This window comes from Nelusetta ayraudi, unplaced genomic scaffold (assembly GCF_046127955.1).
Source record: "Nelusetta ayraudi isolate G7.1 ecotype Tasmania unplaced genomic scaffold, CSIRO-AGI_Nayr_v1 ptg000008l, whole genome shotgun sequence".
In the NCBI taxonomy this organism is placed as follows: Eukaryota; Metazoa; Chordata; class Actinopteri; order Tetraodontiformes; family Monacanthidae; genus Nelusetta; species Nelusetta ayraudi.
The window spans coordinates 2,508,527-2,535,913 of NW_027466058.1; the positions used below are offsets into that span (position 1 = coordinate 2,508,527).

The following is a 27,387-nucleotide window of genomic DNA, read 5'->3' on the forward strand; positions in this document are numbered from 1 at the left end:
CGGCCAGAGCACTTCTAGTTGGCTCTGGGGCGCGTTCGCCGAACAGTGGCTCCACTCAGCGAACGCGACGCGTTTGGTTTGCCGACTCGCGTTTATGGGATTCGCCGAGCTTGAGGGAATAAGCGGTCGGCCACATTGAAATCAAATTACTTTCAAAGGCAAACAGATGAGTGGAGCCTTTTTATTTACGTAAAATGCGTAGAATGTATAAAAATGACGCAGCCTTTCCAAGTTTAGAGGCCTCGGGGTTTGTCGGTCCGATTTAGTTTATATCCTGTTTTACTTTGAAAGTCTTGCCTTGTTTACTTCCTCCCCTTGTTCCCTTCCCTTCCAGCGAGATTGTCTTGTGTGTGTCGTATTTCGCCCGCCTACTTGTGTATTCAAGCCACGCCTCCCTTCCCCTTGTTGCCAGTCTGTGTCATCCTCCCAGTGAGCAGCTGCCTTTTCCTTTCCTCCCTTGCGTCTCTTTTCTTTGCGTTTTTGCGTTTCCAGCGAGCTCCCCCTTGTCGTTTGGTATCTCCGCCATGTTTGGCTGGGCAGGTTAAATAACTCCGACGCCGAACAGAGGCTGAGAGATGAAAGGTGCGCTGCAGGATACGGTGCTGAGACCCAGGTCTTTGGGATGCCACGTAGGGCACAGAACCCTTTGGTGAGAACATTCCGCTGGCAGGTGTGACGTCTTTCGTTCACTTTTTTGTCTTCTTCCGAGCATGTGGGAGGTCCCAGGCAACAAGCATTTGTCTTTTTCTGGACGCTGCCTACAATCAGCTGTTAAGATCAATGCTATTGTTGAGCCGGGAAAAAATATATGTATTTCAGACGAGAACCTTTAAGACTCAAGAAAAACCATACCGCTTTTACCTGTTGCACTGTACCACTAACATTACCAACCCCCCCACCCCAAAAAAAAAACAAAAAACATGTCAACACACTCCATGTTTGGACCCGCAGTTTATATCATACTTGTCAAACATTTACAAAGCTGGGACGGCAGCGAGGGGAAAATCTGTGTAAAACATCCGCGGAGCCCCAAACAGCGCAAAACGACAAGCCGGATTAGCGAAGGTGGAGCACGAGGACTCGCAGCTGGAGGAGGCAGCAAGCACAAATATTGAGCGCACAACATGTGCACAGTTCGGGATGATGAACGGGCTCGAGACGGGAAGATTCTTTTCAAGTTTACATTTATTTAAACATAAACACTCTACATGGAGACACGCTTTTACAAAAACATGAGTTAGAATGACGAGAATGTTTCTCACAAGGTTTGAAGAAAGTTTCATTTCGTGGATAAAGGTTTCATTTGGGGGGTAGTGGGGGGGGGGGGTAAAGCTGGCCAAGGCAAGGTTAAAAAAAAAAATAATAGAAAGAATCAGTGCTGACAGGCAGTGACAGCTTGAAAAGAGCTTTCGGCAGTTACATTCATTATTTCCCAAGTGAACCACTAAGATTCACAAAATTTCCGACAGTCTGTTCAAGTCGTGATGTTTTTGCTAACAGCATCGCCTTGTTTGTTCTGCTCACTTGTTGTGCTGAAATTTCTGATATGACGTGGCGTCGTGTCTGCCACACACTCCTGACGACAAAAGAAACGCTTACAAAAGTTGCACTTAAATACATATTTGTATTTACACTTACTACTACATCTCAATGTGCTTTTATCATGGCGGGGTAAAAAAAAGACGAGCACACGTGGGAAGCTAAAATCTGTATCGTGATTACTCCAGTGATTAGTCAAATTATAAAAGTTATACAAGTAACAATGGGAGATAAAGTGTGTGTGTGTGTGTGTGTGTGTGTGTGTGTGCCAAATTGACAGAACATTTGAATAACTGGCTTAAAGTCAACATGTTGTACTTACCATTTAAATATCACAATATTCAGTGCTATTTATTTAAAAAAAAATAAATTAGATGATACAAACTTTATATACATAATACTGTACATCACATCTCGCCTGCAGTAGACCAGTTTTCCAGCGATTCCCACACCAGACAGCATTAAAAATGAACTCCCCTCACCAATGGCTACTAATGGCAACCGCACGACCTCACCACCATGTTTCTGTACTTCTTGAGGATAACGTTTGAGCTGTCGTCAAAGTAAAGCACGGATATTGCGTTGAGCTTGGTCGGCGCGCAACACGGCTTTGGCACATTGTCAGGAAACATTAAATGGACCTGCGAACGAGACGGCAAAGTAGCTTTGAAGAATTGTCCCCTGGCTGGGTTTGGGAACAAATATTTGCTGGTAGCTCATAAGCAAGGGCATAGGAAATGTTGTCATCACACTTACCAGGGTTTGCACAATTGCGTGATTTGTGGCATTCATGTGAGCGTTGAGTGGGAAGGAGCATTCTCCGTCGCAGTAGAAAGCCGCGTAGCCCTCAGGTGCAATGATCCAGTCCTGCGGGCAGAAAACAAGGTCCTTTCAGCCTATGAGATGATGCGTTACGATTTACGCCTGTCGCCTGGACAATAAAATATCAATAAAACGGAAATAGCTGCTCGCCGTTCCATTCGCGCTGGTCAGTGAAATGAAACCCTTTCGTCTTACCTGCCAGCCCAAATCTCGGAAGCTGACGTAAAGTTCGTGCTTCTTGCAGGCCTGCTTCTGTTCGCTGGCGTTGTAATCTGAGGGAAGGATTAGTGAGACAATCGACAAAACAGACAACGGTTCACAAAGGAAAACTTTAGTGAGTGAGAGAGACCGTTTTACTCTGCATGTTTTTTTTTGTTGGATAAAACCAAAAAAGACCAACAGGCAGGTTTTTTTTTTTAAATGATTTTTCAAAAAAAACAAAACAAAACAACAACCAAGATTTTTAGGTCTAAATCCCTTCAAGTGGTTGTATAAATAAAGCCAACAGTATATAAGATAACAAAATATATATAACAATAATATTAATAGTAACACCATATATATATATTTCTTTCTTACTTATTTGAACTTCTGGCTAGAAAAACCCCAACTTGTTGATGTAACGCTGCTAGATGAATGTAATGGCAAAGAAAAAAAAACCTTCTCTCATTGTTAGAGCATCGGCACCACTGCAACCATTGCATTCGCGCTTACCTCCACTTTTTGGGACCCTCGATGACTCTTGTTGATTGGTCGACTTGTTGCGATTGTGGTTCTTCTTCTTCCCGCCGGCCGCTCTGACGGAGCGGAGCAACACCCCGCTGGCCTTGAAGAAGGCGACCAAGAAGGGCTGTTTGGACTGAGGCCCGGTCCTCCCAATGATTCCCGCAGACTTAGTATTGATGCTACGTCCTTTAAAGAAAACAAGGGGTAAATTAAAAAAATAATAATTTTCAGACTGTAGTCAGATGTGATCTTGAGTCCATGAGCTACACGAGAACCGTTTCACGTTTTTATTGCTTTTTTTGACTCTGGACGCAGAGAATGGAACACGCAAGTTGCAGAGAAGTAACTTAAAGCAGACATCTTGGATCTTCTCAGGAGATGAACTTCCTGACCTTTTTCTAACTTCCACAGAGTCTGACAAAGGTCTGGGGAACAAATGTCAAGTTTATTGAACGAAGGAGTAAAAGGGTTCCACTTGCCGTCTAAGGTCTCCACGCAGAGCTGCAGGCCCAGGTTCTGCTGCGGGTTCATCACCCAGTGGTTACTGGTGGCCGTGATGTCAAACACCAGCCAGCCGCCGTTGGACGCTTGGACCTTTTTGGATCCAAGCAGGAAGGTCTCAGCATCTCTAAAAGGAACAAAAAAAAAAAAAACCCAGTCCATTTCTAAACTAGTCCAGTCCACTGTTGTAAATGTTCCTGTTTAAACGGCTCGCATGCACTGCCAGTCAGCGGGATTTAAAGCAATTTCTCGGTTTGAAGATCGCGTTCGTTCATCCATTTGGCCAGCGACGTTGAAACAAATGTGGTGCCGCTGCACAAGTGATAAATGGCAGACCCTCAGCGCTGTAGCATGTTGCGCTCTCGAACAAATGAAAACTGCCTGTGCACCTTTAATGATGCATCGTTGCAATGGGAAAGAAAAGAGAAACCACATGCTTCTTCAAGGGCATTTAGACTCGATCCAAGATATCTCAGCCAGTTTGGATAGAGCAGATAAACGAGGTATCGTTGACTGATCACACATGGACGCTTGAGCCTAAACTTCTTTTCTTTTTTTTTTTTATTCGTTTTTTGATTCATCTCCTTTAATGTGCTTCAGCCTGAGCAGCGGGGCACTTAAAAGGCTTAACATTCAAAACCGGTTATTTGGTGAGTAATAGTCATTTTGTCATCTCGGTCTTCCATCTCCGGAGCTGCAGATAAAAGTGGAGCGGCGCTGATACCACAAAGAAGCTGTAACTCGTAATAAAGTCCAGAGCCGTGTTGTGAAAACATGGGCCAAGTTGTTTTTTTCTGTTGTTTTTTGGGGGGGTTGGGGCTGTTTCGTTGGCGAAACATGTTCAGGAGTTATGAATCATGTATATCAGGCCCTTGTATTTTCAACATAGGCCTGACATAAGGCATAAATCAACCTTAAGTTGAAAAAGGCCTGCCTCACAATTTGCATTGGAGCTCTTTCAAGTGGCTGATTGAAGAAGGCAGCGCCTGTTGAGTGTTCTGTTCCGTGGTTACATGGTGCTGGTCAGGGGACCCAGAATTCCAATGTGGAAATATTTCTGTTTATCGCAGGTGTAAAACTTTGCTGTGTTAACCAAATGACGTTTCACAAATTGCTTGCCATCTTGTTTTTTGTTTTTTAAATGGCTTCTATCCTGTGATAATTCACACTGTGTGGGGACAAAACCCATTATTTTTTCATCTTTGTCAGGATGGAATGTTTGGTCAACACCTTATTGCTGTGATTACTGTACGGAAAACAAGCTAAAGGTGGCGGACAGCGTAAGCAGACTGCGTTTTCCAACAAATTATGCTCACATGCCAACATTTCTCATTAGGATTTTAAATTCTGCAACTTAAGTTTAGCCCCGGTTGCGTTGTTGATTTTAGCGGAGAGGCAGGAAGTCAGCCCGGTGTCCAGTTTTAGGACTTTACAGGTGCCCTGTGGAGTTTCTTTTGCCACTGCAGTGCTGTAGAATTATGAAGCAATGTGTTTTTCAAGAGGTCCTTGTTTTTGTTAGTACCTTTATTGGCCCGTGTGCAGAACTAGGGCAGTTCTCCCTGAGCGGCACTTAAGAGGCAGTAAAGCACAATAAATGTTTCAATGTGTCAGCAAGGCACATTACTACTGGAAAGCTGCTCATGAGGAAACTTATGTATACAATGTGAGGTTAAAGAGTGAGTGCGCTCCTTGGCAAAACAGAAGAAAAAAAAATTCCATCCGGTCACCTAACGCAGTCGAAAAACTTTTAAAACGTTTCTTTCTTTTTATTGAACGTGATTTCTGGCTCTATTTAAATAGTTCTAAAATATATATATTTTTAAAATGGTTATTTTATCTTTTTTTAAGCTGCTGAATGAAATGGACGGCTCCAAACAGGATGTTGTTGTATTGATAAGATACATTTCTGTCAGAAAAATCTGTTGCTCAAATGGAAGTGCAATGCACTAAGTGTGAGCACTATGTGTTCTTTCCCGCTGATCCCATAAAAATTTTAGTTCTTACAAATCACCCAACGTTGGCCTAATTCTTCCCTTTGAAATGAACAGTTGCTTTAACATTAGTGCTCTGCTGAAAATTGTTGTTGAAATTTTCGATTTTTCGTGTTTAATAATCCGGTTTTGTTTGGAGGGTTCACTGCCAACAGGAAGAAGTAAATCTCACTTGTAAAGGCTTCACTTACGCACGACGTCCCCCATGAAAACGTGTGTTTGAAAACTGAAACTGAATGGTTTCCTCCTTTAAGATGACAGAGTCCATTGACTGAGACCTTTCTTCAAAGCCCCGGAGGGCCATAATCTCCCCTTCCATCACCCGCACACATTTCTGACAAACAAATAGGGGCCCTCTCTCAAAAGTAGACCCTGGTGTATCCTGCCATGTCATGGTTTCAAACTTCCGGAATATTGTTCAGTCAGACAGGTGGCGGGTGTAGCCGCGGCCACGGCAGCGAGCCCTCACGCTTTCAGCCGGGACGAGGAGCGATAACCGAGTGACCGGCCAACTCGCTAATGGATTTCCCTTTATCCGAGAACTATATTTATAAGGCGGACAAAGTGCGAATGAAGGACAGCAGAGTCGCAGATAGCCCAGTGTTCTCGGTGAGCGGAAAGTTCCAACCCTTGCAAGAAATCACCGCAGCCTTTTTTTTGTTTTTGTTTTTTTTAATTGTCCATGATAACCGCACAGCATCAAACATTTGGTTGAGATTTGGCCTCATCCTGGTGAAGTCATGGATCCCATTTCCCCCCCCCCCCCGTACATCAGTTTGCAATTTGGAGAATCTTTGGTGTCTGTTTTGTGTTTCACAGTACTTAAAATAACTGGAAACAAACTGGGTGCAGGTCCTGCGGCTACATTCCTGCCCCCCCACACCCCCTTGTGTGTGATTTTGATTCCTCTGAGACTGACCAGCGACAAAGGCCAGATTTCCTTACATAAGAGAGTCACTGTTTAATCTCAAGAGTCTCTTGGCTTTCATCACTCATTCAAGATGTATTGAGATAAAATAAATTCAGCAATATTATTTAAGCGTTGTTTTTATTAAAAGAAAATCTGAATTTGATTGAGTCTTTGCAGGGAAGCGGACGAAACAGGAAATTTGTCAGAGGATGTCAGTGTTACCGGACCAAGTGAATTGACAAGCGGTAGTGTTTAACTGCCATTACAATAATTATCTCTTCAATAATGATGAAATTCTGGATGTTGATATTTTTATGGATCTAAAGCAGGCACCTTTCAATGTGACTCTTCTCATGGTTGTTTTCAGCTGTTCAGCCACTCACTTGTTTGGATATTCCTTGATGACTTGATATACGGAGACTTTCAGAGTGACATTGTCGAAGCGGGACGGGCTGCGGTCCTTGTAGATCCTGAACTCGGCGGCAGTCACCGCCTCCCCATCCGGAATCTGAGTCAGGTCGAAGCGGAACTCCTTGTAGTGTCTCCGCTGGTGAGAGAAATCCTTGTCCTTCTCCACTGTGGGGAGATGTAAATTCACGATTGATTTTTTCGTTTTTCACTGGCAGCGAGGCTGATCAAGAAAAAGCATGACTTCATCTCCTGCGTGTTGTTTGAAAAGGGAAAATACGGCCGCGCTAACGGACAGAGTGGGAGTGATTTATCGCGTCGCGCCGCGCATTCCCGGCCCAATCCAAACATTTTGACTCCCAACAAAAGCACTTTCCAGTTCATTAAATCAGTCAACTGAATACAGGTAGCAAGTTCCCAGACAGGCCCTCTACTGTGTGCCTAACTGCATTCTGTGGCCGTGATGAATGGGCTGTCAGTTAAGAAAAACAGGCTGATTTCAATTAAAGACACTTTCGTCTGCCCCTCAAGTGAGGGGAAAGAACAGACAGGAATCTTCGACGTCATGCAAACATCGACTCTGACCTCATTTCTGACCCTGTGCTCACCTCCTGCAGGCTTTTCATATAAGCACTTGAAGCGTTCACTAACCCCTGACCTTTTAAAAACTTTGAACATTTTTGTTGAAAGGAGGAAAATAATTACATTTGTTATGAAGCCAATCACATTTTAAAATCAATAGCTCTTAACAGATATTTTCTTCATTTCACACAGGAAAAAAACATGTTTTCTTATTAGTAAAAAAAAAAAAAGAAGAAAAAAGACAGCTAATTCTGCAGATACAACCAAATCCTCAACGAGTAAATAACATCAACATTCCGAAAGAAGGCGAACGCGACTGATGTGTTGCCCGGTGGCTCTGAGCCTCTCGTCACACCCGCGGCGATATCATGCAGCGCATTTCCCTGATATTTTATCAGGAGTGAGGGCCTGCAGTTACTTAGCACAAACAGGTCAGAGGTCGGGTCAGCCTCTCAGAGCGTCTTCCATTATATTGGCGGAAGGCAGTAATGCAAAGCAGAAATGCCATTGAGAGAGAGCAGGACATTTCATTTTCAAGAGGGTGAAGATTTAATCAGTTCAACCAGGGAGTAGAGTCAAAAGATTATATAGATATAAAAAAAAAGAAAAGAAATCACGAGTGCACTCCTTCCTTGTCACTTAAAGAGATGTCAATTCAAAAAGTCTCTTTCTCTTTTTTTTTTTTTTTAACAAGGCCAATGTATGAATGTTATTAAATTGCGAGAAATTCAACGCCTGCGTTCATAAAAACAGCCAAAGCTGGTGGCTGCGTCCCGGCGTACTGTAATAGAGACAGAGCCCCATTGAACACTTCGCTGACAGTCACCAGAACGAGAGCGAGACAGTGTACATGCCCTTGTGTCGCGCTAAGTGGAAACAGATGGGCGCAGGCCAAGGTGAGGGATTACTCTCCCAGCCCGGGCAGCTCCACACAAACTCACGTTTCGCTTGGTTTTTTTGCGCTACGTGCACAGAACACGGCGCGAGCCTTGACATTCTAACATCCGCCCCGCAAAACCGCCGCTTCATTGAAATTCCTGCAAAGCTCTTTTTTCTAATCGGCCTCAGTCAGGCTGTTCCCCTCAACAAATTAAGATGCTGCAGATTTTGCAGAATGGAGTTGCTGCCTCCTCCTGCAGACAGTTTTTTTTTTTTTTTTTTTTTTTTTTTTTTTTTTTACGATACGCAGACACCCGTCAGCCTCACCAGCCCTTCAAACAACAGGAAATAATTCAGACCAATTTTCCTCAAGGTCAGACAGTCATCTGATAAGTCCCTCTGAACTGCAGGGTCAAGGGTCGTGGCTACTGAACAAACAGTCATTCCACACATTGGCTCCCCTTTTAATGGGCAAAAAAGTGCTCAAATTGATAAGGTCAAAACTTTAGAGGGGTCTAAGTCTAATAAGGGCGAAATCTTTCACACGGGGCTGAAGCTACTGCAAGGCTCGGAGGCCACGATGGTGACTGCATTCTGCATTCAGAGGCTGGGGAGAAACTGCTTATTAGTGCATTTCAATTCAGCTCAGATATGGCTCGCTGTCATGTTCCAGGCGGTGGCTCGGGTTGTTTGAATAAAATCCATGTGAGCCGTTTTACTTGAGCACCAACCCGGATCTATTAAATATTTAAAGGATTCATAGCTCTTAATTAATCCAAAGATTTTTTTTTTTTTCTACATTCATGAGCTGAAATTCGATTATAAAATGCAGTGTTTTAATGCGGATCCCCGGCAGAATGTTGAACGGCGAAGCAAATTAAGAGGGACACGAGCGCAGATTGTGTTATTATCGGCCTTGCACCTTCACACGCAGATATTCCAGTTCCATTAAATGTGTAAATTAAAACAAAAAAAAAAAAAAAGAAAGAAAGAGAAGAAAAATCCGCGAGGAGCGAATTTGCGGCTTCAAACAAAACTCACCGAGGTTCACAAAACTCATCACCATGTCGGCGTCGTTGAGAAAGTTGGTGTCGTGCGCTGAGGTGAGCGCGGAGCTCTGGCCCAGCAGAGGGGCCGCTCGATACGGCTGCGCCACCCGGGAGTATCCGGCGTGCGGCGGGCTGTAGTAACTTTTCCTGGGGTTCCCTTGAGCCTTGGCACCGACGCCCTTCCCCGCGCCGCGCTGCACGCCCCCCTCCTCCTCTTCCTCGTCCAAGGCCATGGCGTTGTACAGGTCGAGCATGAAGAGCGGCGCGGAGGACGCCTGCTTGCCGGGCGCGAAGGGCCTCGGACGGTGCGGCAAGCCCAGGATGGAGAGGATCTCCCTCTGGATCTCCCTGCGTTCGTGATTGCGCAACCGCCTGTAAATAAAGCTGGAGTGCACATGGTTGTCGCCCATGCCGCACTGGGCGCACGACAGAAAGCTCAAGCAGCTCCACGCCAGTCCGAGGACGGCGCGGCTCAGAGGTGTAAGCGCTGTCATCTCGGCCAAAAACCAGTTTCACGGAGGCTGGAGTTAAACTACATCGCACGCGCCAGGAGGAGCAGTGGGGTCGCCTCTGTCTCTCGCCGGCGCGAACTCATTCCCGGTGCATTGATAAGGATCGCGCACCGCGAGCGTTTATTGGTTAATTTCACCAGGCTGCAGGGAAAAGTCCGCTCTCCCGCGCGTAAAAAAGTTCCTCCGGTGCTCCAGACTCCACCAGGGTTCATCCAGAGTGTCCTCCCTCGCTCGCGCGCGCGCGCCCAAGTACTTATGGAGATGTGACACCGTCCCTCACCTTAATTCTTCGTGATGCGCGGACGGGTAGCTACGCCCCAGACCGTCCAAGTATGATCAGCAGTAGTTTCCCCAACCCCGTGCATGAAAAATGAAACCGTGTCCAATGCGCACGAACGTCTCTTTCTCACATTTCCTCCCCTAAACTTTAGAGCGCAGTGGCTGCCGGTTGCCCTCCGAGTCCCATCCCACACTGGGCTCCCGTGTTTTTGCATCCACCTCCAGCGGCTGCAATAAAACTTCGGCAGCTCCCATGATGAATGTGGTGGCTCCCGAGTGTAAAAGGAGACACTTGAAATCCGAGAGCCCCGTCTTAACGAGTGAAAGAGTCATGACAGAGCCCTTTAATCACCTCAACTTATTCAGGTCTGCCCGTTTGTGGGAAGCCTTCCAGCAGGAGCATCTTGGGTGTTTGCATGCCTTGTTGCTTTAATAAAACAAACCTTTTACACTAAGTAAATAAATTGTGTTCCAACTGGCTGGAAAGCAGAAAAGTTACTACCTACTTCACTTACAATGTCAGAGATGCAGACTTGTATTTTAGCATTGGCCTGTAAACAAGTGATTTCATTTTTGAAACTTGTTGAATCCGATTATTCCATCGTGTTTTGATGTAATAATCGGATTCAACAGGTTTCTATATAAAGCGCGCAAAAACGAAGCAGCCACCGAACTTCGGGTAGCCATGGATCAGGGAAGTTACCACACAGCGCCATCTAGTGTGCAAAGCTGCACCACTTTATTTATTTATTTTTATTCTATTGAAGTAGTTTTGCTCGCCGCCCAACGCACACTGATTGTCCTGAAGTCAGCGAATTCAATACCCTATACCGAGATTAGATAGATAGATAGATAGATAGGTAGTGTAGAGTTTTCATTACTCGCTTGACTGTTTGTTTTTTTATGCCCATCATATTTATTAATATGTCTATTCATTGGTGCACTGTGTGATGGTGCATACTTTTGATTCAAAGTCTTTCAGTGTGAACTTTTTTTTTTTTTTTTTAGTCTCTGTTCTTTTTTAGACTCTCAGTTTCAAGCTCCAACTCTTTTAGGAGCTGATCTCTCACAGAACTCCCACACTTCTGACTGATCCCCGTACAGATGTCTGAGCTTGACAGAGAGTTGCCCTCAAGCATTGATGCTATTTCCTGAGAGGGCACTACTTTTGGTTTAACCTGAAGTTACCTGGCTAACCCCTAATCCTGCAGTTTATGATGCTCTCAAAAGATGAAAGCGTGAAACAAAGTTCTCAATGATATTTTATTTCTATTTTAAAAAAGAGAGAGATTCAGTCAAAAGAAAAAGAACTATGACAAAATGGAAAAGAAAATCACAAACGCTCCTCTACGACATGTCATTGCTGCATACAGTTACAAAACTTTTATAAATAACAATAAAATGCCAGATACAGTAATGAAAGGTGAGCTTTTGGAATGTTAGTAAGTAAAAATGAACTTTTTGTTCCATCTTCTGATTCTGGATTCTTACACATTTAAGAAAAGCATAATTTCATTCGCCAAAATATAAATATTCTTTTAAAGATTCAAGTGCTTACGTAGCTGTGAGTTTTGGGAGCAGCTCAGGGATCAAATATAAAACCTCACATCTTTGATTAAATCGGCCCAAATAAAAATAATCACATTGAATTTTGCATGCGCGTCAGACGTGCATGGGAGGAACAGCTCGCACCATCAGGGGGCAGTATGATCAAAATGAATCGGCTATGTTGCCTATGGCAGAGTTTCAAAAATGCTCAGACCTAATCCACTTAACTGGTTTGAAACCCTTCAGCAAGTTCAAAAAGAAGTAAGTGATCCTTGCAAAGGAATTAGGCTGCGATGTGTCTCTCATTTGTTTAGGCTAATTAATATTTATTGTGTCATATTTCAATTTAATTGTCAAATATCCACTTTAATTTTATAGTTCATGTCATAAAATAAGTTTAGGGGAATTGACATGAGTGTGTTTCACATTTTCACAATTTATAAAAATAAAATAAAATAAACAAACGTCATCAGACTACAGGGATGATTAATTTGCCAACAAAATGATATACAAAATGATTTGCAGCCCTTGAATGGGTCCATCTTGTTTCCACAAGAGCGCAGAAGACACATGAATGAGATCTTCCTGAGAATGTCTGTTTGCTCTGCATCTGCTCCGGACTGACACCTGCAGTCAGGGCTGCATTGCATCAATAGCTCGGTCCTTTGCTGTAAGGGTTCCGCCTCATTATGCTGCCGTAACACATGGACGGGTCACACACTCCAGGCTGACCGGGGATGCCGGGGTTACCGCTTTTACCCTCCGCTCCGTTATGACCAGGAGGTCCTGGCTTCCCAGGAGGTCCTGCCCTGCTGTACCCAGGGGGGCCAGGCGGGCCTGATGGGAGAAACAGATGAGAAACGGCACGCAGTGTGACCGGGGTGACATTGAATATCACCGACCTGTTGGCATCACACGTCTTTCTACAAGTAAACTACGAGACTTGACCCACCTTGATGCCCAGGTGGCCCCTGCTCTCCAATCGTCGACCGACCAGGGTTCCCGTTCTCGCCCTTCATCCCAGGCTCTCCTGCAGAAACGTTCACTTTGCTGAAGTGTCGGCGCAATAAAGCTTTGCTAATACCCCGTTAAGGTTTTACCTTTCAGTCCATTGGCACCACGGCGCCCCAGGTGGCCCGGCTGCCCCCGAGGACCAACCATTCCAGGAAGACCTCTTGGCCCTTGAGGCCCATTTAGACCCGGGGGGCCAGGAGAGCCAGGTTGGCTTTGACACTTGGGACAGCTACTCTGCTGGTTACCAAGCAACAATGACGGCCCTTCCACTGGGACCACAACAATAAAAGAGGCTTTCAGACCACGGTTGGAAATGCATATAATGTGCCCTGTACGTTACTATGCTGATACTCACTGTGAAGAATCTCTCTGCAGATTTGTCTGATGTGATTGTCTGAGATTTCACTGGTCTGGAACAAGAGTGCAGTGCTTTTCAGTGGAAAGACTCTCTACAGTACAGTGTCCCATTTAAATGACAACATGAAGAACTAGATGTTTTGCACACATACAGACATCCCAGCAGGTCCCGGTGGGCCTGGGAGACCTTGCTCCCCCGTCAATCCCCGGCCTCCAGGTGGGCCTGACTGGCCAGGATGTCCAGGTCGTCCCATCTGACCCTCTTGACCTCTCTGTCCTGGTTCCCCTGTTGACCCTTTCTGGCGAAAACACCACCTCAGCGTTAGCAAAGCACGACAAGGGTGGAGCTACAGTGGCTTATTCACTGAGCTGAACATACCTCCCCTCTCAGTCCCATTAGGCCAGCTGAGCCCTGTCAATCAAAGTCAGGAGAGCATTTTATAGAAGTGGCCGACTCAGGAAAAAGACATTGGACAAAAAAAAAGAAACAGTAAAATGTTTTAATGCCCTTAGAATAATGCCTCAAAGACGAGACATTTGATTGAAATTTTATTCTGGTACCTTAAGTATTGAAACATTCCACGAGCTCAGTAAGTGGTAAATCTTCTTTTTCTAAAAGGGCATTTTGCTAGTTTCCAAAATAAATGTTTCATAAGTGGCCACACGGTGGTGCTCTCCGCGTTAAAAACTATTGCCACTGTTCTCCGGGATCCGCGGATTTTTGGGGCAAAAATGTTCTTGGAGTGAACTGATGGTGAACTTTTAAGGTAGATGTGCATCACAAAAATAGAGATCAAATATGAGAAACTCACCCGCTCACCGGGTCGACCAGAATCTCCTTTTTCACCTTTGATCCCCTGGCGAGAATTATTGAGAAAACGTCATGAATGCATGAATGCATGAATGCATAAATGCCTCAACGCTTGTTGATGGTACACAAAGTTAAGCTAAATGAAATGATTGTAACAGCAATATTAACCTATATTTACGCGGCCACTACCTCATTTATAAACAACTCAGTTCTGCACAGTAGGTTTGACTGTATGAGGATAATCATTTCCTGGTCGGTTCAGTTACAGTCACATCTTCCCAAACAACATTATGTTATTTAATAATTAGGTTTTTCCACAGCCATAATTATCGTGGCAATTTCAAATTGAAAATGCAATTTTGGCACCTTACGTACAGCGACCAAAGGATGTCTAATTGAATTTCACAATGTAATAGAAAAATGATTGCCCTTGGACTTAATCTGTGTTTCCATTCATTCATTCATTCATTCAACCTCATCCAGTGGCAATGACTATTTCGACGTGGCCATCTGTTATAACTGGATTGCTTGCGTACAGTTGATGGTACTAGTTCAAGTCTGTCTGGGATCCTACCATGTCTCCTCTCTGTCCTTGATTTCCACTTTGTCCCTGATAGGAACAAAAAAAGAGCAGTTTGTGTTCATTTAGCTTTTTTAAAAAAGTTAGTCACCAATACATATTGCTGTCATACGTCATGTTCTAGATAGACAAGCTGACTTTCTTGTGCCAGTTAAATAATATATTTGATGCGTATGAAAGTAAACTAGCAACAGCGACAGTGACACTAGTCAGGGGGGGAAAAAAATCACCTGATAATGCAGTCTTACCTTGCTGCCTTTGAAGCCTGGCATGCCCGGGTGTCCTGGCTGACCTTCTCCTCCTGGCTCCCCCTGACGCCCCTGGAGTGTTATTCAGTTTGGTCATACATTTTCCCACATTATACGTTTTTGTTTTTTTTCATCCGGCATCATAAACTTGGTCTCTAGTTGACTGTTTTATCAGAAACATACCACAGCTCCTGGTTTTCCTTGTATACCTGCACTTCCAGCATCTCCTTTATTCCCCTTAAAAAATAAATAGAAAAAAAAACATGTCACGTAATATATCTCTGGTTAGTGTTCGATGAAGCATGCGGCCTGCGTGTCTAGTTGTATGCTTTTCTTTCCATTTGAAGAAACCAGCGTGCTGGTCTATAGCTGCTGTACCATATACCAACACATTTTGGCTTGTTAAAGGAAGACTGGCTAATTAAAACAATAGCCAGTGTTTTCATTAGACGGAGGGTCCAAGCTGGAGGAGGCCAAACCACTTACACTCTGCTGAAATTCCTCTGGCGAAAGCAGCAATGTCTGATCAGCGCTTAAATTAGCTCCATTGGCATAGCCAAGACGCTGTCGTTCGTGCTAAAGTGTGTCTTTAAAAAAGAAAAAAATGGCTTCGGCAGATTTCTGTGCATATGAATCAGAAAGCGACTTTCTAAGCACTGAGGCAAGTTGTGGGCCAGTTGGGTCAGCTGTGTATGGATTTATGCAAAAAGTTTACCTTGGGTCCAGCTGGTCCACTTAAACCAGGAGCACCAGGTAAACCCATGTCACCCTAGGAAGAAAAATATGTATATTTTTTTAATGGTAATTCAGATTGAGGCATGCTTCAAATGTGAGTATAATGCAGAGGACTGCATACATGTGGTCCTGATGATCCTTTGACGCCTTTGGATCCATGCAAACCAGGCTCCCCCTATAAATGACACATTTGAAATGAAAATAAACTGCAAAAAGCAGTAGCCCATCATTTGTGTTCTGTTTATTTTATATTTTTTTCACTCACTTTTTGTCCAGGAATGCCTGCAAGTCCTGGCAACCCAGGCATTCCCTGAAAATGAAGACGCAGAGCAAATGATCACGTGACCGTGGATTGTTTCGAGTTGTTTGACAAGCGTTTCAAATACGATTAGGCTGCTGCCGCTGCGAATGGGAAAACATGGGAAAGCTCAAAAAAAAAAAATCTGATTTAACCTCACGCCAGTCATTACCGCATATTACAGCGCTCGCCACTCAAACTGCACTGAGCAACAGCCGAAAAACCATAAACAAATAATGTAACATATTAAATGTTTATGTGGTTCAGCGCATGCAGCAAAACTAACTTGGAACGGCAATTAATGTTTTGTTTTTCGACCCTCGGAGATAAACGCTCGCAGATGCTGAGTGTTGCTTTTTTTTTTTCACAGCATCTTGAACTTACAGTTCAGTGCACAAAGTAGATAAATCATACTGTCAGACAGAGTGAGAGCGATATTAGTCGAAGTTAAAGCCACCCAGGCTCTCGGGCTGTCCTTGAGATGGCTGCTTTAAAGTGCTGCATACATCTGATTATTCTGAACTCCAGCAGAGAGACAGAGAGAGAGTCTGCCTCCTCGGCGTCGACCCCGACTCTGACTCTCCTCTGGTGGAAAATGGCTCGCGGCCTTGTGGAGCAACTGACTCATCCTGAGTAGAGCCATCGCGAAGAAAAAGAAAAAAAAAAACTCCTCTTGGACGGCTCTCCACAATCATGATCGTCAGGGCGACAGCCCAGTTAAAAGATTTTCTTCGCCAGAACACAACAGTATTCCCCCGATGAGTGACTTCCCGCGCCAGAGCAGAGCCGGAGCCGGCACGTTGCATAACGGGTTATCCTGGGATGAACAACAGGGGAAATACCCCTCGTTTACTGCCTGCAGAGGGGGGATGCTTTTTTTTTTTTTTTTACTGCTGACAGTACATAAACATACTGCAGTTTTACAGGGGTAAGAAAAACTCATTTGCAGTGTTTGCTTTGCTTATTTAATGCTGCAACTTATTTGCTTGCTTCATGCCGTCCACAACTTGGCGAAAAGGATCCACGCGGCGGGAATGTCGGGGGTGGGGGCGGGGGGGTTACGTTCGTAAGGTCGTCGCTGGTTCAGATAACTTACACGGTGATATGTTTCAGGCTTAACTTGGAAGCGGCTGAAAATAACGTGTCAATTTCCGAGGAGGGAAAAGTTGTGAGACAACAAGCTAAAAACAGCTATAGATGGTCGGCTGGCGCAGTGAGTAATGTCTCTTTGAATGGCTTACAGGATGCCCTTCCCTTCCATCAGCACCAGGAATACCACTGGCCCCAGCGTCGCCCTGCGCTCATTGAACAAAAAGAGAGAGAGAGAGAAAAAAAAGCACAAAGATGCTGTTAAAAATAACGATGCTACACATGTTTCTTCTTTCAAAACTGAAACAATATGTCATCATATTTTAATGATTTCTAAGAAGCTTCAACCTGCCTGAAGCCAAAGAAAAGCATTGAAATGGATCCAAAATGGAAGAGAGCAGTGCTGTGCGATATTTCACAGCTTTTGGCCACTTTCGAGTCTCATTGTCTTGTCCTACAGGAGATATACGGCATCGTGCAGTGTGACAGTGTGTCAGAGCAAACGCACCTTGAAACCAGGTGTCCCTGGCAGGCCGGCGCCTCCGTCTCTCCCAGGCGCGCCCTGAAACCGGAGAACGTTATTTCACACATGATTGAGTTTGCGCCCTCTCGCCATGATGTCGAAACCTACGGGTTTTCCCGGATATCCGTGTGGCCCGGCAGGTCCTGCGCTTCCTTTCCCCCCCTGCAAATGTCATTATCATTATCGTCAATTGTCATCCAGTGAGATTTGTTATATATTTTTTCATGTCACATTCTGAGGCCCAGTTGTTATTTTAGAGAAGGCAGCCGGCTGCCTTACCGGTGGACCAGCTTTTCCTGGTAATCCCAATGTTCCTGCAGGTCCTGCTGAGCCCTAACAGAAGAGAAAAGATCAACAAGAACAATATTGCTTTTTCTTCAAAACAGACTGAGGCAATTTTTTCGCTGCACTTTGACAGGCAGTTCTTTGTGCATTTCACTGGATGGGCTGGGCAGACAAAAAAATGCAAAAATAAAAATAAAAATAGAAGCACATACACTCAAAGCGACTTCATCCAACAGCATGATTTTTTTTTTTTTTTTTTTTTTTTTAATCCTGCACTGGTGAGCTGACTTTATAACAATAATAAATGGACACTGAGGGGATTGATGCAAAGATGTTTAAACAGTTTAGGTTGATGTTTCCAGCAGCCGTTTCCTGTTAATCCTATGGCTGATTACATAAAGTCATGGCCTACTGTTCTTTTTATGTCTCAGTGTTTTGACTATCATTACAACCCCTTAACCTTCCGCCCCAACCCACGTGAATCAAAAGGTGTTACGTGTTTTATGCCGTGTTAACACATTTTTCACACGCCGTCTGGAGGTATGACACAAAGGATTATGGGGGATTTTCTCTACCTTCTCTCCTGGATTTCCAGGCACTCCTGGCGATCCAGGCAAACCCCTTTGACCCTGGAAGAACATAATCCCACAGTGTTACTAGCGTTTTTGATTACAAATGTATTAGCCTTGCAGCATGTTGAATAAATGTACGGCTTTGTACCGAAGCACCGGGTCTCCCCTGTTCGCCTTTGTAGCCATCAGGCCCACGGGGTCCCTATAGAAGCAACAGCGAAGTTATCCATGAATCATTTCTTTGTACTGAAATTGAATTTAATCGAAATTGTTTAATTGTTTATACTTCTTCTCCAGGGGAGCCTGGCTGCCCTGGGATTCCTCTGACACCAGGGGTTCCCTTGAAAGCCGAGGGGAGAGTCACAGAAGACACACATTTTGGATGAGCATATTAATCAGGATGCACAGAAAAAGTCGTAAATCACCTCACGGCATGGGATCACAGTTGGAAGCTTTTCACAGAATCCTTACAGTAAACTGATGACACAGTAAGAAATGTTTGTCACCACCGAGTGTGATGTCAAAACCACATGTTGACGTTCTGAACTAGGCTTGCACAGAATTCTCGAACACAAATGCTGATGCCATACATCCAAGTTGTTTTTAATTGGTGCTGCCTCGCGGGTGCTGTTCGTGTTCTGTATGTTTGCATATGGAACTATGTAGTACTCACAGGCTTACCATCAGCACCAGCAGGTCCAGGCTGACCAGGTTTGCCAGGATTTCCCACTTCTCCCTGAACAAAGTGCAATAAGATATAATAATGTTATAATTAACTATATATATGCCCCCAAATTCTCCCCAAGTCTGACCATCACCATGCTAAAACACTTAGACTGGCTGCTGTCTAAACACACCATGTGACTAAATAAGCTTGTATATTTAGTGTACAATGCTCTTGAGAGGTCGTGGGATTATAGGAAACATCTGCCAACCAGAAAATGGTCCAGACATTTTGGATCAATTAGTAAATGCAGTAAAAAAACAGGGTGTTCTTATAAAGACAAACATGCCTAAACCCACGCAGATTTTATAAACCGCAAGGTTGGTTGCTAAGGCAACATATTTTCCAGTAAAGGCTTTAATGGTGCGGATGGCGCAGCAATTATTTGGTGATACCCTGTGATCAATAAAGGCAGGGGCAGATGTTTCATTTCCTGTTTTGCTTGTTTTCCATCCCAACCACTGTGTTTATTAGGCAGTCAGTCTGTTTCACTTAAGAGGTACAGTAGAGGACAGAGAAAAGATGCAGCAAACATAACCTCACAATGGCAGCAACAAAGCAAAGCATCCAGTAATATGGTAAAAGTCAAGGAAGAACTACTGAAAGACAGAAGATGATTTATTTGACCTTCAGTCCTTGGAGTCCAGGAGGTCCTGGAGGACAAACGCAAGGTTCCTCAGTAGGTTCAATATAATCAGGACTGTTGGAACACTACGGCAAACGAAAAAAATAATACATCAGACATCAGTTAAATCAATGCATATGGATATAATTATTATATATGACATCTTCAACATAAAAAAAAATGTACCTTGCAACAAATAATCATTTATTATTATTTTTTGAGTCCTAGCAAATATACAGCTGAGTGTGAAGAAGGTTCCACTGAAGCTTTTTTCATATTTTACCATCAGCTGTATGATAGAAACAGACTTCTGTTTTCAAATCCTATGGCGTGAGCTTTTAAAGGCATACGGGGCCTAGAGTCTAGAAATTCCACTGGTAAAATTGATGGCTGGATTTTGACATTCATTTGCAAATAAATCAGAAAAACTGGAACTTAAACGGAATGGGGGAACTTGGCAAGTTAACATATGGCGGTTTGTATCTTGTCCCCGTCTGATATTTATCGCCATAAGTCTTTTCCGCAAAATAATCATTTGGCTCTAGTTTTACGGTTGTAGCACTTTCTCAGCAGATTGTAAAATTAGCCACTTTTTCACAAACAGTGCAGAGGCAACTGACAAAAAAGAGACAGCGTCAGAATGTTTGAGGCCGATCCATGGGTCCTCCTCCAACAGATGTCTTTACGCCCGATTGAATGTGACTAAAATAGAATGTTGTGAGTTTATATTTTCACTACTGAATAATCCAAGAGTGTGTTCTGATTAAACTGAACGCAATAATTGTTTTATGCCATGCAATAAACGCCAATGATTTTAAGCGAGGATGACAACGTGCAGATGCACTTCAGCACAGAAACAGATGTATTGGACAAGGTAAGGAAAGGCTAGCGGAGTGAAATTTCCCTTTTTCAGACTACAAAAGTAAAAGAGTGCAGAGCAAAGCAAGATTTTGTACTTACGACTCCTGGTATTTCACATGCAGTTTCTCGGTTACTTTGCTCGGGGTCACAATAAATTCTGAGTTTCTGCAATTCAAACTGAACACAACAGGGAGGGGGGAAAAAAAGAAAAGATCAAAACACCACATCTGCAGACGATGTGAGAGGAAAACAAGCACAACAGGGTGTCTCCACTGAAAAGACTTCTGAGAGATTGTGTGGAAATGCAAGCATTTCATTGCCTTTTATATTCACATTTATCACACACAAAAAAAGATATTTCCATTCAATGTAAGTATTTTTTTGAGTTGCTCAGGCCTTTTTTACTGTGCTTGTTTGCACTCCATCACTGACCACCATTATGGCCATATCAACACAGCACAAACCCCTTAATTGTTTACACATGTCTGAGGTATTTTTTTTTTAATGGTCAGACAATGTCATTATTTCTTAATAAAAAAAAGTGTTCGGGTGATAATTGGAATAAAGCACAAAATGTAGCACAATTATGATGTATCACACTGTTTGTGTTGCAGAATATGCCAGTTGAGACGAATAAAACGTAGAATTGCTGCCCTCCGCATGGACAAAAAGGTGGCGTTCTCCAGTATTCAAGAAGGTTCATATGTTGCAGTAATTGGCGGTGCTGCACTTTGTGATAGTATTTATTACTTCTCGTCAAGTTGGTATCTGGGACCCAGACAAAACAAGCCCTTCATTAAAATAGGACCGTGTATGTTGACCAACTTTATACACTTACTGGCACTGTTGTTTCCTTGCTGACATATTTTCCAACTTGCGTTTTCCCATTGATGAAAATCCCAACCGGGGGCTGTAATGGTAGGGTTTCAACTACGAGGTCATCGATGTAGAGCGTGACGTCCTCCTCCGTGACCAGCAGCCGCACCTGGTGCCATTTCTGGTCAAACACCTTATCGTAGTAAAACAGAGAACATAAAAGATTCAATTCATGACATCTATGGAAATAACAATATAGAATATCTCTCTTGTGTTTATTCCGCACTCCACCATGTCTTTGAATCGTCTGTGTAAGTTTATATGAATCAGGTGGTTGAGTTAGAGTAAACATGGCACTGGTGCCATGGTGAAAAACCCTGACAGTTGAGTGACACCACAGACTGTAATCCATCTGTGCCAAAGGAGGTTTCTGTGTCGTCTCTCCATGGATTACTTTATTAAGAGTAATGGATTTTGTCTGAAAGAGCAATGTCGTCATCAATTTAACTAAGCCAGTAGCTCTTGAAATCTTGCAGATTCTTGCCGAAAAAGTGCATTGACAGGATGACAGACTCAATCTTCAATCATTCGAGGAAACTGACTTTAGTTTAGTTATTTTAAAATCTACCTTGTTTTTTGTTCATTTTGTAAATTTTGTACTAAATTTGAAAGGAAAATAGTTTTTCCAATCAACGTTGAAAGTCATTTAAGGGATTTTCCCTGTACAAATATTTTCCATTGTCTGTCTTCCAAGAACATGAGGATTATTCCTCTTAGATTTATGGAAAAAAAAAAAAGGCTTGTCTGGAACATAATAATGTATGAGTGCATGTGGCCATTGATGTAGACATGAACCGAAATGACGAAAAAGTTTCTCAGACTGAAAGGTCGGAATCAAGAAACAGAACACTCCATTGGTCAGTTTGATTGGAAACACTTTACCCTTGATGTCTGTTGTGAAAATGTCACCATTTGCGTTCCACTCGGTGAGTTACTAGTTGTGGTAAACATGATGGTGCGGTCCAGGCCGTTCAAACTAACAGCCATTTGGGGTCTTCCATCCCGTGTCTGTATTCTCCACAAATCCCACTCCTCTATCGCCACAGATCCTTTATACCTCATGGTGGCCACAAAGACGTAGGAGGGCGGCAGCCCATCTGGAAAAAGTGTCCTGTGTGGCAGAAATGCAACGGTCAGCCAACCTGTGAGTGTGCAGCCGCAGACACAGGTGGAAGAGGTGGGATGGTTTACCGTGTTGTAGCACTCAAGTCCAGACGAGATGTCACCTCGTAAGCCCTGGTGCCGGAAAACGTGCCTTGTGTCTTCTTTGCCTTTTTGGCCAAATTCAAATGCAGGAGAATGTCAAAACCCTTCTCGTCTCTGGAGTCAATGGAAATTTTTGCTGGACAGACGGTCTCTACAATTGACAGGAAAAGACAGAGTCATGGAAGTCATAAAGGACATAACACAACAGTGAAGGTGACAAAATGGGACCAGAAGTAAACACTGGTATGATGCGTTAAGCGAGAAGGTGCAGAGAGATGATATGTCGAGATCAAGTTTACCTTCACATAATTTCTGCCTAATGACTTGGATGATCCGGGAAATTGCCTTGTAGTCCTCGACAGAGAAGACGTACTTGGAAAATGGCTTGTTCGCAATGTCCCTCAACTGTGCCTCCTCTGTTGCGGACCCCACGCCAATTGCAAACAAAATCACTCCCTTTTTCCTCGCTGCCTCCGCAGCCCTCGAAACCTCATCCTGGGACTTCCCATCGGTGAGAACCACGGCAATTCTGGAAACGCCCGATGGGCCACGCTCAGAGAGGCCAAAGAGGCGGTCGGTAGCGTAACTAATAGCCGTTCCAGTGTTCGTGTTCCCCCCCATGTACTCAATGGACTCCATTGCTTTGATGAGGTCTCTAATGGAGTAATGCTTTCCCAGGGGAATCTCCACAATGGGGTTGTCACTGTACTGGACCACTCCAACCTGTGTGAACTTCTGCCCGATGTTGAAGCCCATCGTGATATTGACAAGCCACCTTTTGATAAGCTCAAAGTTGGTGTCCTCAACACTCCATGAGCCATCTAGTATGAAGACCAAATCGCTTGGCGCAGTCCTACAACCTAAAAAAGAAAGGAAATACATAGTTAACTCTTAAAAGCAAGATTTCTTTTTGCAGCAAACCATGTTCGCTACGCAATCACTGTGGCACTTTATGCATGCGGCAGGTTTTTACAAGCACAACATGTAAGAAAATGAAGACAGAAGAACTCTTACTTCTTAAGTCTTCATCTTGAGCGGCACTAAACAAATGGACAAGCATGAAGCACAGGCATCCTAAGACACAATGCATGGATGCCCCTTTGGAACCCATTATGCAGCAGAACCAAGTTCCAGATGATACACCTACAAGGAAATGGAAACAAACATGCTTGGTATTGGAAAGGGAAAAAGAAGAAGAGATGAACAATGCAAGCATTAGTCACTTATGCTTCCCGTGTTATTCTTGCCTTGATACAAAAGAGTGTTCACAGACAACAATTCATTCCTCAGTTGTTTCCATTACTAAAGGTTTTGGCTGTCTGGGTTGTAACTTGTTTATTGATCGGGTGGAACCAACACTAAAAAGATTTAATTGATTTGTGGTGTTACTGACCATTTCTTGCATGTTTCTAGCAGACTGTTTTTATCCGCCTACCACCAAGCCTACAAATACTTTTGTGTAGATTTCCAGAGTTCTATTTATTTCCCCTCTTCCACTGCAGTCCATCAAAGCCTCACCTACAACACTGTCACGAGGCCCTGTTGGATTTACCAAATAAACATTACGCCAAAACCCCTGACACAAATTTTTCCTCTGGGCTTGTCAGCTGTTTCCTCTAATCTGCTGCCATTCGCCCATCTCTGCCCGCCATTGGCCCAAATACAACACCTCTGCCAAACATGGAACACTTTTCCTTCCCTAGAGGCTGCAACCACGTGTGATCACTCCTTTTCCTTCTACAGATGAAGTATTTTTAAGAATTTGCCGTCTCGTGCTGCGAAAGCACTTACCGTAGTTATGTCATCAGGTGTACAAATGTTGAACTGAGATTATTTTTCAAGCTGGTACATATGGGGAACTAATGCTTTACAGGGGATGGAAACCAAACAGTTTGTGCATTAGATAATTTCATTTTGCTGTGATTCTACAGTTTTCTAATTCACCCACTTGGACGCACTGTGGCTTTGCCCTGTAGCTAATTTATACAGCAGATAGACAGCATCTGTATTACTACTACTATTATTACTACTACAATAACTGTTTTACTGCCCAAGACACTTCATTCTATATGTGCTAGATAACCTAATTTATAACTTTGACAATTTCACTACATTAGAAGGCGGAGAATTAATGTTTGGACCCAATATCCACCAAACTTCCTTTAAAACTTGGCTTTAACTTTTAGAATAAAGTCATAGCTAAAGACTTGCTAAAACACGTAAAGGCTATTTTATGTGGTCTCAATAAATTCCAAGATATGCTGCTAATAAGATCTGTGAAAAGTCAAGGCAAGTGCAACACACGACAACATCACACTTGCATACCTACGAGCACCACAAAAAGCATTCAGCATCATAGACAGTTTTCAAATGCTTATGGATAAGCAGAGGGATGGGATGAAGAGAGCTGTGTCTCAGCGTTGTGACTGCACGTGAGCAGAGTCATTTTTTAAAAATGTATGGATAATATGCATCAGTGGCTGCTCTATTTCAGTCTATGTTCTTGACATGACATAACACGTGACATTATGAAACTGCCGAAGTCCTGAAAGGAAGCCAGTTTAAATGAAGACCAGACATGTTGGATAAAATCTAATAAGCAGGACTTGTGGAAGGAATTTTATAGAACAGAGCTAATCAAACAGACCTTTTTATAGCCACTTCTAAATGCAACATGTGAATGTCAACACAACAGTGGCTAGGATATCACCCTTGGCCCCCCGAATGCTTTTACTGCATTGCTTCCAAAGCGGGGTCACGCTCTTTAACATGACTGCCTTTTTCCACCGTGTAAACTCAGTAACACAACTTTAGGGAGGGACAAAACTGCACAAGTCGTGCCGGCAGGTTTCCTCTGAAGTTTTTTTTTCCCACTAGGAAGCTGGAGGAAGTTGTTGGAAAACCCGCTCGCTGGCACATTTCAGCGTTTCAGCATGATTTTCCCTTGATTGACTTTCACCCGGCGGAGTTCGCCCGCTCCTCTGCCTGGAGTCACATGTGATTCATTTGCACCGTCAGACAGTGAAACCCAAGCTGCCGCCCGGCGACCAAACAGATGTTGTCATGATGGGGGAAAGGCAACCCTCAACCAGAGGGAATGGAGCAAAGCACTGCAGTACGCATGCCGCGCGGCGTGATGCATTCTGCTGGAAAGCATGCAGCTGAATAAACAGGTGCAATCGTAGCGCAGGTTAATGCAAGACTGACTGTTGGTAGACGTTTTGATGATGTGTTCTCGGCTGCGTTGATCAGAAGCTCTGGCTTGCACAAATATTAAACAAGACTTCTGTTTTTCAGCCTTTGGCTGGTTGTGCTGTTTCATGAAATATATTTGTTATCACATTTTTCCCCCAGCAAAGCTCCCACACAGATAACATTTCACCCGTCGAGGTTTGCCAGCTGTTAGCCATGACTGAGGGTTTAACCACATTATCAGTCTGCATGTTCTGCTGTCCGCTCGACTAGCGGCCATGCGTGACGTTTCTCGCCTTGCAAGTGCATTTTTAGAATCATTTGAGCTTAGGGTGAAAGGGAGAGCAACGACGCAGCACACTTTCACTCGGTCGAGCAGTAGCTGCAAAAAATAAAAAAATTGGCAAAAGGCAAGCCGATGATTCCATTCCAGAAACTACGTATGGACAGTTACCAAGATCAGCAGGATTAATCACTGCCAGATTCTGCGAGCGTCAAGAGTGAGCCGACGACCGTCTCTTGTTCTCATGAGAAATCGCTTTAACAAATCCACTTTAAAAAGTCATGTAAACGGTTAATTCACAAATATGTACCAGACAACATGTTACCTTAGCTTAACTTCCTCATGCTGTTGGAAATGAGGCAATTGTTGCATTTAAACTCTGACATCTGTACAAATACACGCATTGCCGGGCTCTGCATTGCTATCTGCTGCACAGGCACCATAAATTTGAAAAAGAATTTCTTTCGTTATAACCAGGAAAAATACAGAGATGATTCCAGTCTCTCTTTTTTTGCAGTGCAGCAGCATAAACAAGGGAGTGATAAGTAATGTCACAATGTCTTCAATATGTTCAAGCAGCACAGCCTCTTCTCCAATAATAAATGAAGACACAACATTATATATTTATATAATCTAGTAATGTGCACAATAACAACAAATAAAAGTCAGTAAAACCAGGCCAAAAGTGAAAAAGATCAAAAGCTGCACTGGAAAAAGAATTGTGCTGATATACAGTACATATAGCAATCAAGAGATTAAGTTACTGCAAAGACAAATCTTAAAATGTAAAATGCTACTAAGATATGTAGGTCAGGCTCTAAACGTTGCATTAAATGAACAAATATTACCAGTTTACATCCAGCTTCTTGTGCAAACTCCCATAAATCCTGCTGCTGAGCGCTACTGATGAATATTGTTCGCAGCCTTCGGTTTACAGAGAATGAATTTAGGGAGAAGCCCACATGTTTTCCTGCTCATTGAAAGCCTGCCCTTTCCAGCAACGCTCCTCTGTTTCTGTCCTCTCCACCCCCCCCCCCACCACCAGCAGCACCGCCAGCACCACCACTCTCCTTTTACTGGCATGCAGCCACCCATGGGTGGAAAGAGAAGCTGATAAGAAGAGCAGCGAAGTAGACAGCCCATCTTTGACGGCGCAGAGGGGAAAATAATAGTAATAACCGCAGCATGAATTACAAATGTTGAGGATTTGGATCATGTGTGAACTCCAGGGGGGCATTTCTGAGGAACAGAACATTTTCTGGAGGCAGAATAGACTCCAGATCAGCCAAGATGTTTCAGTAGTGACATACAGCAAACTGTCTGCTGCTTCCAGCGTGATGAGAGGTTATCTGTTACTGTACT

At 43.6% G+C, this 27,387-nt stretch overlaps 2 protein-coding genes across 2 annotated transcripts; both read right to left on the bottom strand.

The window, feature by feature from the left end:
* Positions 1–1,167: 1,167 nt before the first annotated feature.
* bmp5 (bone morphogenetic protein 5) lies at positions 1,168–10,418 on the bottom strand. The gene is made up of 7 exons (XM_076018722.1): positions 9,400–10,418; positions 6,873–7,065; positions 3,567–3,715; positions 3,076–3,273; positions 2,557–2,633; positions 2,296–2,406; positions 1,168–2,180 (listed from the first exon to the last, which is right to left on the bottom strand). The coding sequence occupies exons 1-7, from the start codon at positions 9,899–9,901 to the stop codon at positions 2,031–2,033; spliced, it is 1,380 nt and encodes a 459-aa protein (XP_075874837.1). The 5' UTR covers positions 9,902–10,418; the 3' UTR covers positions 1,168–2,030.
* A 1,024-nt stretch (positions 10,419–11,442) lies between these two features.
* col21a1 (collagen, type XXI, alpha 1) lies at positions 11,443–26,995 on the bottom strand. Its single transcript, XM_076018723.1, has 29 exons — positions 26,874–26,995; positions 23,565–23,693; positions 22,850–23,410; positions 22,536–22,701; positions 22,227–22,455; positions 21,307–21,477; positions 20,568–20,645; positions 19,610–19,693; positions 18,932–18,994; positions 18,545–18,598; positions 18,407–18,460; positions 18,262–18,315; positions 17,681–17,734; positions 17,510–17,563; positions 17,387–17,440; positions 17,031–17,084; positions 15,757–15,801; positions 15,613–15,666; positions 15,472–15,525; positions 14,940–14,993; positions 14,757–14,828; positions 14,503–14,538; positions 13,930–13,974; positions 13,497–13,529; positions 13,270–13,416; positions 13,116–13,170; positions 12,847–13,029; positions 12,699–12,776; positions 11,443–12,583 (listed from the first exon to the last, which is right to left on the bottom strand). Exons 2-29 carry the CDS (start codon positions 23,659–23,661, stop codon positions 12,396–12,398), a joined length of 2,871 nt encoding a protein of 956 aa, XP_075874838.1. The 5' UTR covers positions 23,662–23,693; positions 26,874–26,995; the 3' UTR covers positions 11,443–12,395.
* Between the last annotated feature and the right edge of the window lie 392 nt (positions 26,996–27,387).